The sequence below is a fragment of the Lygodium microphyllum genome, chromosome 20 (assembly GCF_053477565.2).
Source record: "Lygodium microphyllum isolate KBCC chromosome 20, Lygodium_microphyllum_v1.1.10, whole genome shotgun sequence".
NCBI classification, from domain to species: Eukaryota; Viridiplantae; Streptophyta; class Polypodiopsida; order Schizaeales; family Lygodiaceae; genus Lygodium; species Lygodium microphyllum.
The window spans coordinates 31,517,220-31,528,217 of NC_141154.1; the positions used below are offsets into that span (position 1 = coordinate 31,517,220).

At 41.2% G+C, this 10,998-nt stretch overlaps 2 protein-coding genes across 2 annotated transcripts; both read right to left on the reverse strand.

Annotated features, from left to right (window-relative positions):
• Nucleotides 1-6,401: 6,401 nt before the first annotated feature.
• LOC148018806 (uncharacterized) lies at nucleotides 6,402-7,254 on the reverse strand. The gene is made up of 3 exons (XM_087701044.1): nucleotides 7,133-7,254; nucleotides 6,870-7,056; nucleotides 6,402-6,785 (listed from the first exon to the last, which is right to left on the reverse strand). The coding sequence occupies exons 1-3, from the start codon at nucleotides 7,168-7,170 to the stop codon at nucleotides 6,417-6,419; spliced, it is 594 nt and encodes a 197-aa protein (XP_087557170.1). The 5' UTR covers nucleotides 7,171-7,254; the 3' UTR covers nucleotides 6,402-6,416.
• A 27-nt stretch (nucleotides 7,255-7,281) lies between these two features.
• Nucleotides 7,282-8,341, reverse strand: LOC148018807 (uncharacterized). The gene is made up of 3 exons (XM_087701261.1): nucleotides 7,568-8,341; nucleotides 7,340-7,466; nucleotides 7,282-7,305 (listed from the first exon to the last, which is right to left on the reverse strand). Exons 1-3 carry the CDS (start codon nucleotides 8,326-8,328, stop codon nucleotides 7,282-7,284), a joined length of 912 nt encoding a protein of 303 aa, XP_087557387.1. The 5' UTR covers nucleotides 8,329-8,341.
• Nucleotides 8,342-10,998: the final 2,657 nt, after the last annotated feature.

Consider the following 10,998-nt stretch of genomic DNA (forward strand, 5'->3'; position numbering starts at 1 on the left):
TTTGCAAGATAACTTGCGTAGGGATCTACCATCCTTCTTGAGGTTTTTTTACCCTTTCTCCTTGTGAATCAATCACAAGAATAAATGATTTTGTACTTGTTGCGCAAGTCCTGCGATGGAATAATCCGTTTTAGATCCTTTAAGCTGACTTATGTCGGGCCTAGGGTTTCTTTTTAAGGATCTCGGGGACAACCCTAGTTCTTTATCTTTATGAATTTTTTTGACCCTACAATAAGAAAAGTAGTCAAGTGCTTAGGGTATGAATATTTCTATGTTTAGATTGGTTTGGATATCTTTTGGAAGGTAATATTAATCGTCTTGTCACGGTTTTGCTATCCTTGTGACAATTTACTTTTCAGTCAATACAGTTAAATTTAAACTTTCTTTTTCCTTGCAGATGAACTCATGCCAAATAACAAACATTTTCCTTGCTAAGATGTGCAATTAGCAATGATAACTTCCTAGTAATTTGAGCAACGAAAGAAACCTTTCATGAATTTAATCATTTGCAATGATTCGTTGTGAAAGGAATAAGACTAATGGTGCAAGATATAATTTCTATACCTTTAGGATTTAACTAAAATATACTACTATAGTAAATGGATAATCTTGCTCGTAATTTATAATGCTTGATGCAATTCGAAGGAAACTAAGTTCTATACATTATCATTCATTCAAATAAGCTAAACTCCTTCATTACAAATAACTCGGACAAATATATCCTATCCCTAAAAATTTCTCTTTGCATGATCGACTTAAAACCGAATTAAAGCCAAGAAGAAAAACCCGGTTTTGGGGTGAGATATCCACATGGATACCGGGAGATGACCCCCCCGCGGCTATGCCTTGGACTTTCTTAGGAGGCATCGCAATTGTAGTTTTTCGAACGTGGAAGCAGCTCTACAACTCCTCCTAGGAATTCCACCGACCTTTATGAAATTTTCTCCTTCCTTTCATAGAAGCTCCGGTGCAAATTGTATACACGGAAAGAGAAAAAAGAAAGTACATTTGTGGTATGCCAAAAAGGGGGAAAAGAGGGTGCTTTTCGAAGGTCAATAGGAAGGGGGTTCTAAGGGACCCCGAGGTTAAGATGAAACCTTGTGTAAGAATGTGAGGGGGAAAAAAAAGATGTAATGGGGCTTATAAAAACTTAGATGGGACAATAGGAAAAGGGGCTTTGAATTCCAAGGTTGGGAAAAACCCACGAGGAGGATTTTAAATCTCGGGGGTGGGGGGTTTAACCCTTTCGAGGGGTGAGGCTTAGTAAAGCCATGGGAAAGGGCTTAGTGGCCTTTTACAAGGTCTGCCGAGACCCTACGGGAAAAAGGGGGGAAACAAGGGTGTATAAGCCCTTAAAAAGGGGATGGGCTTCTTAGGAGACTTTAGAAGCTTCCTAAGAAGCTCTAAATCTTCTAAAAAGAAACGCGGAAGCCCACGTGGTGAAAAGGAATGGCAGCAAATCGTGACGGCATTTCTCCCTGTGGCAGCGGCAGCTGAAGGAAGATAGTAATGCTTGGTCCCTCCCTCTCGACGGCAGTGTCGACAGTCGGACGGCCCGCTCCTTCACGACAGCAAGCCTGGCTTCCACTCTTCCTCTCTCACAGCCCTCTCCTCTTCTATGGCAGCGCATAGACAGTTTGATGGCTTCCCACTCTCGCTCCACGGCCGGGACCACCCTCCTGGCTTTAGTTCACACACGACGGCAATCTGGCCCTCTCACACTCCTCAATAGCAATATTAGTGTGTCGGCTTCTCTCTCGATGGCCGTGTCCCCCCTGGCGCTTCCTTTCATGGCATTTATAGCTGAGGGAGGGGATTCTTCCTTCCCCTACGAAGCCATAGTGCATGGCCTCCTTCCTTCAGCAAGCTCCAGCAAGGAGCTTGCTCACCCCTTGCTATTCCCTTCTCCTCGAGCATGACAGTCGGCTGGAGGAGAGAGGGAATATTAAAAAATTTTGTCATTAATCATCCTCATGACTTATCCTTTTGGCCTCCCCTTCTAGAGGTGGTTCATGCGTGTTTTTTTTTTAGCAAATCGGAATATTACACATTTTCAGCTAGGGCGGCATACTCCTCATCCATGGCAGCACACCAATTATCATTTGTAACTGCATCATCAAACTTTGTAGGTTCTTTGTAACCTGTCACACTAGCCATTTATGTATAATGGCAGGCTGAATAACTAGTGTATGTAAATTTGTCAACTAGTCTTCTGCCTCTCTCGGATCTTTGTAATTGTGGCTCACTCTGAGCTTGCCTCTCATGAGGCAGTACATAACGACTCTGCCTTGCTCTAGGTGTCATAACAGATGCCCCAACTCACTATCCAAGCTATCTGGACAACTCATAACCTACTATAAGTAGACCTGTCACATCCTCAAGCATCTTTTCTTTTCCCTTTTATTTTCCCTTATCCAATCTCCCCCTCACTGACATATCTGTGATAGTGGATGTGCATAGATGTACTCAATATAGGTATATTTTTAGCATTACTAGTATTGACTAATCCATCAGTAGCCACTGCAACTGGATTACCATACCACAATGCCAGCTCATCAAAAACAACATCTCTGCTAATCAATGTCTCATGTGTAGACGGTACGTAACACTTGTAAGCTTTTTGGTCTTGTGCATAACCAAGGAACACACTCTTGACAGCTTTAGGACCAAATTTCTTCCTCTTTTCATAAGGAACATGCACATATGCAATGCTGCCAAATACCTTCAAGTGTGAAATGTCAGGCTTATGACCATACAACCTCTCATATGGAGTTACATCATGAATCCCTACTGTAGGGGTTCTATTCAATACATAGATAGCAATCACTACTGCTTCAGCCCAATGACCATTTGGAAAACTCTTCTCATTCATCATAGCTATTGCTGATTCCATCAGTGCCCTATTTTTCCTTTCTACTACACCATTTTGCTGTGGTGTATAGCTACAAGTTAGGGTTATACAAGATTACTGGATGCAATTCCCCAAAGGATGCATGGGACATACTAATGAATAATCATGAAAATGTAACACATGCAAGAAATATTCAGCTAAAGCAACAATTCAATAACATGTCTAGGAATGGCAAAAGCATTCAAGCCTACATTATAGAGATCAAGAACATAGAGGATCAGCTTGCCACCATTAGACTTCAGTGTCTGAGGATGATATGAGTGTAGTGACATTGAATGGACTTGGCAAAGAGTATAAAGCATTTGATACATCTATTTCTATGAGAGATGAATCCCCTGATTGGGATGATCTGATTGCTTTGTTGTTGCATGAGGAAGTTAAGCTTGGGCTGAATACATGTTCTAGTATGTCTCAAAGCAGAGACATTGTTCTTTACTCTAGCCAGCATGGTAGAGGCGGAAGAGGCCGTGGCTCTTTTCGAGGTCAAGGAGACACTCGAAATGCTTATGGACAACATCAACAGAATGCTTGGCATGGCACAAATACATAGGGCCAGCGTGGATCTTGCAGCTTTAGAGGCACGGGGAGATCACCCCATGGTAGAGGTGGTGGATCTGGTTCATGGCAGTTGGATGATCAATCAAACAGAGACAAGGACTATCATTATTGCGGTAGATATGGGCATATAGCCAAAGATTGTCATAAGAAGTAGGCTGACATGAAAGCCAAGGGTAGACACCATGGAAATTATGCTTCATCTAGCGGAGTTTCTGATGATCAGGTTGATAGATTGTTTGCCATGCAGCATGTGTTTAAGAATGCATCTAGGTAGAATAGAGATGAGAGATGGTACATTGATTCAGGGGCTTCAAATCATATGACACCCCATGGAGAATGGTTTGATAAGATGGTTGCACGTTCACATGGTTATGTGTGTACTGGGGATTACACCCAACATGACATTTAACACACACATGGATTGTTTCATTGTTGATACCTGATGGCAAAAAAAAGAGCATGCATGATGTACTACATGTACCTACAATAACCAAGAATCTTTTGTCAGTTGGACAGATTGTAGAAAAAAATTTGCAAGTGAGATTTAATAGAGATGGATGCTTTGTTGAAGATATGATAATGGCTACAAATTGATTGCTAGAGGCCGAAGAGATGGTAGAATGTTTACTCTTGATGCATCAATTCCAGAATTGAAAGCAACCATGTTTGCACATGATGATGGTGCTATACGGGATATTGAGATATGGCATAAAGTGGATTGGCCATATGAATGTACAAAAGCTGAAATCTATGTAGCAGAAGGAGATTGTGCTTGGACTACCTAAGTTCAAGTATCATGAATTTGGACATGTATGTGATGCATGTCAGTTTGGAAAGCAAGCACGGTTTCCATTTATGAGACATGTACGAAATAGCTCACGACCCTTATAGTTGGTACATTCAGATGTATGGGGTATGTCTCATAATGCTTCATTTGGTGGTGCTCATTAATATGCATCCTTCATTGATGATTTCAACAGGTATACTTGGCTTTACATATTGAAACATAAGGATGATGTAATTGATGCATTCAAAGAGTTCAAGAAGCATGTTGATGAGCTGTAAAATTTCATGTCTTAGATCATATAGAAGTGGAGCATTAGGGCCAAAAACGCTTCAAAAAATGCACTTTTGTTAATCACGAGATTAAGGAAAGGGCCAAAGAGAGTTCGCCACGTGTGCAAGAATATGGTATTCTTGTCTCCTCTTTTTTAGAGATAGTGGAGTCCATTTCGTGATTCTCTCTTCTTTTTTAGCCAAAACCCCTAAAGTCTGACATGTTTTGGAGTCCCAAAGACGTTATTTACTTACAAATCTGACAAAATACGTGACAGAGATGTGATGAAATTAATAATGAGTTTTTTGAAAGTCGGGAGATCTTTCAATATTGTTTTTGACGCCCAATACATACTCATTTGGGTTCTTGGCGCTACTTTTTAGTTCATTCACCCCTCTTTGAGCTTCTTTCTCTGCGCTTTCTTTCTTTTCATGGCTTCCTCCAGGCGCCCTTCTCATTTAATACACTCTTGCACAGTCTATAGCCAGGGAGTAGATGGAAATTTTGAGCCCAAAACCTTTGCTGTAAACGATTGGGTTACCATGTTGCCTTCTTGCAAGGGCTCTCATAAGGTGAAAAGAAGAAAACGAGAAGATATAAAACATCACTGGAAGGGGCATATCATTGCCTTCAAAATTATGCCCGAAGGCTGGTTTGTCAAGGTGCAACATGTTTACATGGCCAAGGATATGCACTTGCCTCCAAACGAACGTGTTCCCCAACAAACACATTGTAAGTTATAAGTTGAATAACGTATATAATTCTCTTCCATTTATGCAAGTTCTAACAAACAGTTCGTCATTGTAGATATCTTTCCGTCAACAAGTATTGAATGGCAACCTGTGGAAAGCCTAAGTGGGACTTTCCATGCCATTCATAAGGTATTGGCAGACATTATTTATGCCGATCAAACTGTGTCTTTTTATAGTGAATGCAAGGTTTTTATATATTATGCACAGTATGTGGTTCCCTCTAAAGCGGATAGGTATGGGAATATCGAAGATTTGCCATTGCCAAGTCTTTCATCTCTAAACTGGGAGATTCCTGACAAGGTAACAGTGCAGAGTTTCAAATTCAAAATATCTCAGGATATTAAAAAGTCCATGACAGCTGGAAGGATCTCAAGAAGAATACGTTTATCATGGTTTGTACCCCTCCATATCTTCGTGGCTTGCTTCAAAACAGCAAATTTACAAAGAACGAAGGTATCCTGGCTAAGTAGAAACTTTTCGGAAGAGGATTTGGACAACACTATAGGGACGCATTGGAAATCTAGAGAGTGCGATCATAAGGGTGATATCTTGAGGTGCAGTGCATGCCCTCAATCCTTGGCTTTGGCTTACAGTATCCCTTGCCAAACTCTTGCTTTGGGCTTTGATTACAGGAGATACAAACTAAGATTGGGTATTTGGGTTCCCTTGGATTCCGATACAGATTACACACCATATAAACTTGCGGTGCACGTTTTGCCGCATGAAGAAGTAAAGAAGGTGAATGTTACTTCCAATTGGAGTCTGAAAGATGTGAGGGATACCTTGGAATTGCTAGACAATACATCCCCTAGATATAAGTTCAAAGTGAATGGTGTAACAATTGGTAAAAGAGCCGAGCGCTCTGTCTTTTGTACGAGTTGTTTGTCTCCCACAATTGTGAGTTTTGAGCCTTGAGAATGAAAAACTTGGCAGGAATTTATCTTAATAGACTGTCCTTAAGATATTTTTTAATGGGAACTCATAAGGAAGCAAGTTGCCTTTCGAATGTGTATAAATAAAATGTACATTACATTCGATTTACAAGTGAAAATTTTCATTACACAATGAGGTACAAAAATTGCATAAAAATGTACAAAGCCAAAATAATAAGGCTCGTGTATGCTTATGTTTGCTATTTTCATTCTTTATCGATTTCTTCAAAGATATTTTTTCTCACAGGGCCTTTCTTTGATTGTTGAAAAAATTTCACCTTTATAGGTAGTCTCTTTTCTTGGGGCTTAAGAGGGGATGGATCAAATTTAAGAGGAGAGAGCATTGGCATTCCTTTTTTCTTAGACTCTGCAGCAGTGGTCCCATTGCCTTTGCCCTTGCCTTTACCATTGCCATTGTCCTTACCCTTTCCCAAGACCTTTCCCTTGCTTGTACCCTTGGCCATTGAAGTTTTGGGAGGAAGAGAGGAGTCAGGATCATACGGTGTGATTGCCTTGTCCAGAATCAGCTCGATGCATCTCTCCCTTATCCACCAAACATATGATTCGGGATAGTCCTTACATTGTAAGAATAAATGTTATAAGTCAGTGAAAAGAAATCATGATAAGGGTTGCACAAACATCAAATGAAATTAACTTACATTCACTCCTTCTATTTGTAACAACTTTGAATCCACTGTTCTGCAAATGTTTGAGATTACTCTCCATCCACAAGAATGCGCATCGCTTTGCAATGGAACTTCTTGTAGAAGAAAAGTATAGGGCCTTTGAGGATCAGCAAGATCCTCGTATGTTGTATCCAAAAATGTAGAAACGAGTCTACCAACACTGCAAAAGGAAGCTTTGTAAGTTCAAAATATTCTTTATAAATAAAATCAAAGTAAGTAATTTTCTTTCAACATACATTCGTGCTTGACCATGAACACCGCTGAGAGAATTCATAAAGATAATTTCCCTTGAAAGACAATTAATGTAGATGAGACTCCAATGCCCTCTGCAAATTCATAAAAGAGGTGAGTAGAAGGGTGAAAGCAAATGAATATAAATTTTCTTCTACAAAAAAAGAAAAATACATTTCTACATAAGGGAAAAAGATGTGGTAATTTGTCACACTATCGAAGCTACGAAAAAATGGTGAAATATTAGAACCAGATTTTGCAAAAAGTTTCACAGAGAGAAGTGGATCAACAATGTATATGGTTCTTCGGATATCGAGAGTGAGCGAGGAGACCAATGCCCTGCAGACAACAGCAAAAGCTATTCAATACAAATTTCATCCAAAATATACTTGAACCAAAAAGACTTAACTTACGCAAAAAAATATATATATAAACCTTACCTTATGCAACAAAAAACCATGGAGTCAGATAGTTGGACATCCCTTTTTTCCAACATGGGCTTGTCCTCGGGAGATATACTAAGATATTCCTCCTCAGGTTCCGCAGAGACATTCACAAGAATCTGCCCATACACTTTGCCCATCCTCTCGCTGTTGATGGGAGCAAGTAATGCGGCTTTCCTCTTATAAACATCGTCTTCAGTTTCAAGCACCTCCTGATTTTTTTCACTCAAGAAAGCCTCCTGCTGGGTGGCACCCCTTGTAGGGTAAAGGTGAGTAACATCCTCAACATTTAGCTTTTTCTCTTTCCTGGACAATTTTGGGGGAATGTTAAGGATTTCAAAGGCTTTTTTATCATTGGAAGGCAAGGGCCTCAGCATTTTGTCAAACCTATACCTGACTCTGCTGATGATGCTAAAATCTTTATTCATAAGGGTGATCCTATGAGCATGGGCGGCAGCAATGTAAGCGTCGTTCATGAAATCAATAACAAAATCTTCTGCGGCCTCTTGCAGGGCAAGAATGGCTGAGAGTTGCCACTTCTTATTTAGACCAGAGACAGTTGCCACTTGAGACAATCTATCAGAGATCTCTTTAACGACCCTTATAAAAGCAGCTTTTGAAATGACATGTTGTGTAGCTCTCTCGTCTTTCCTTATCTCACTGAAACATCTCTGCATATAGAAGAACCTGGACTTCCTCTTTCTCTTTTGTGGCTTGGGAGGTTCAGTGGCTTCAGCAGATGTAGCCTCAGGTGCCATTGTAGGGAATGAGTCTTTCACAGGGCAAGAATCACCCTTTGCTTCCTCAACTTCAGGAGAAGAAACATTTATAGAAGATGTAAGGCCAACACCAGGTGTAGGGGGGATTTCTGTTGTAAAATGCTCTGGGGCCTGTGATGGACCAGCTTCAGTAAACTTGGAAGAAGGCTCCTCCTCAGATTCATCAAATTTTAACTTTCTTTTACCCCCACTGTCCTTCCCATCCAGATACACTCTTCTTACAGTTTGCTTTGTCCTTGCCATCCAGAAATGCAAAAATAACAACCAGAAGGACAATTCCAGAAATAGTAAATTAAACAGGCTAATTGGCGTGAAAAGGGACGAAATGAGCAATTTCGATACGGCGCGATATGAACAAAACGAGCATAATGGAACAGCGCCCTCGCGTATGGACGCCCTCGCTCCGTATTGGCAATGCCACAAGGGTGAGACCGAAATGCTGATACGGCGCGATATGGAGCAAACGAACACAGCGTATGGACGCCCTCGCTTCGTATTGGCAATTACAAAAGCGGAATGTCAATAGACTTGGTCCGTATTTGTGAGACCAAACTGCTGATACGGCGCGATATGGAGGAAACGAGAACAGCGTTCGGATGCCCTCGCTCCTTATCGGTACACCTCTTTTTTACTAGCGAATAAAGAACCGAGCCGAAAGACCACCGACACAATGCGAGAGTTAAGAAACGGAGAAGAAGCAAGTCTTGTATCGCACCGTATCGGTAAGCAAGGCGGGAAGAGCTCGAGAAATGAAAAGTGTACACGTAGGAAAAATCACCACTTATATACCCACGTCAATCATGATACGTGTCGGACACGTGTCCGACGCTGATTGTGCCACGTATCTGCATTTATGGTCCGTGTGCTACGTGTCAAGTAACAACCGGTCCACTTCTTTGCCACGTGGTTATCGGCCACGTGTTGGCCAACGGCTACTGCCACGTGTCGGAAACCAACGAATACTGCCAGGTGGCATAATTCCGCGCCTACATAAGGGTGTGTTCCTTATCCGTACGTTTTTTTTTCGGTTTTTCGGGAGCTCTGTTTGTATTGCTAATACGGCGCGAGAGCGACTGTTTGCCTTCTTCGCTTTTCTCTCTTCGCGTCGTTTTGGAGGTTCTGCAGAGTCTTCTTTCAGCTCTCCTCTCAAGCTCATTCTGCCCAAGCTCGTGTGACCACCGTTGTGGCGTTCGCGCTTCTTACTGGAATCACCGATACGGCGCGAGGGGGCCTATCCGTCTGATTCATTTCTCTCTTATCGCGCCGTATCGGCAGAAGTTGTAAACATGTCTGAACCCATAGAATTCCTAGGATCCAAGGTTTCTCCAGGAACTGGTAAAAGAAGAAGGCTTTCAAAAGGCTCAAGGGCATCAACATGTGATTCTTTTTCCTCTCCATCCTCTGCCACCAGTGTGAGAAGGTCAAGTACATCTCCAGGAAAGCGAACGTCGGTAGTGAGAGGTCAAGGAGTATCAGAGCTCACTGATATCACTCCATCAGAGAGGCTACTTGATTTTATGCTTCAGAATGGAATGGATCTCTCATTCTATGGAGTTGTGAAAAATGTGTTTAATCCTGATTGGGAACTTGACAAAGTTCTGAAATCTTGTGAAAAATATATTGTGGAGGACTTTTTGGAGTTTGAAAATCTTGCACGTCCTTCTGTTGAAGTTGGCACAATTGAATATGTCCATGTTCCCATTGGGTCAACAGGAAATGAAAAGTCAGTATTTACTAAAAAGTGCAGGGTCCACTCTCTGGAGAGGTTTTATTCAAGAGACATATTTTGCTGCACTCATTCCAAAAACTGCAAGATGATGAGAAAATCTGCTGCTTTTATTGTTTTCAGCCTTGTCAAATACCCTGTGAAAGCTGAGGAGCAACAGTTGGAAGGAGCAAAGTCTGCCAGCTTTTGCATGTTAGATGATCTAGTAGATGAAAAGGAAACAGAGGAGGTTGTAGATACAGATTTTGAGGCTTCTATTGCTGAGAATTTGGATGTTGCTCACTTCAAAGCTGAGACTATCATTGAGGAGAGCCAAGGAGATACAAACCCTCAACCTGATGAGAGTTCTCACCATATTGTTCCTTCCCTACCATGTATACCTTTCAAGGACAAGGAGTACATTTTACTGTCAGAGCAGCAATTAGGATTTTTGGCTACGGTCCAGGTTACTCTGCTTCTAGAGCAGGATACTTTTTGGCGTTTTCATCCTACGCCTTAGCTGCAGACCAAACTGATGTAAAATCTATAGCTGGCTACAAGAGAAAAAAATTTCTACGATATAGAGGAAAGATTCCTGAGGAGGAAGAGAATATGAGAGTTTTGGAAAACTAGCTTTGTATATATTCTCTTATATATAAAAGTGTGATTGCTCATGTGTCATTGTCGTCTTTTATTTGCATTTTTTTAAGTTGTCGTCGAAAAAACCAGTTGAATAGCTCCTCCAAAGCATTGCTTTTTGTAACTCCTCCCCCATGCCTTGTGCTTCGAAAATAACTTGTGCGTGCTTGATAGTGGGATTTTTCCATGCCTTGGTTGCTATAAGTTGCTAAGGGGCCATGCTTCTCCACAAAGAAAGGTCCATGAATATGAAGAATATGCTGCAATACAAAGTAACACAAATTTTATACCAATTGAAAAACCTA

Coding starts and splice junctions, on each gene's coding strand:
- LOC148018807 (XM_087701261.1), bottom strand. CDS start 8,328: ATGGCACCTGAGGCTACATCTGCTGAAGCCACTGAACCTCCCAAGCCA. Junction 7,467..7,567: donor ATGGTTTTTTGTTGCATAAG/GTAAGGTTTATA, acceptor TGTTGTCTGCAG/GGCATTGGTCTCCTCGCTCA. Junction 7,306..7,339: donor TTTTTCGTAGCTTCGATAGT/GTGACAAATTAC, acceptor TCCCTTATGTAG/AAATGTATTTTTCTTTTTTT.
- LOC148018806 (XM_087701044.1), bottom strand. CDS start 7,170: ATGAATTCTCTCAGCGGTGTTCATGGTCAAGCACGAAT. Junction 7,057..7,132: donor GTTCATGGTCAAGCACGAAT/GTATGTTGAAAG, acceptor TTCCTTTTGCAG/TGTTGGTAGACTCGTTTCTA. Junction 6,786..6,869: donor TACAAATAGAAGGAGTGAAT/GTAAGTTAATTT, acceptor TTACAATGTAAG/GACTATCCCGAATCATATGT.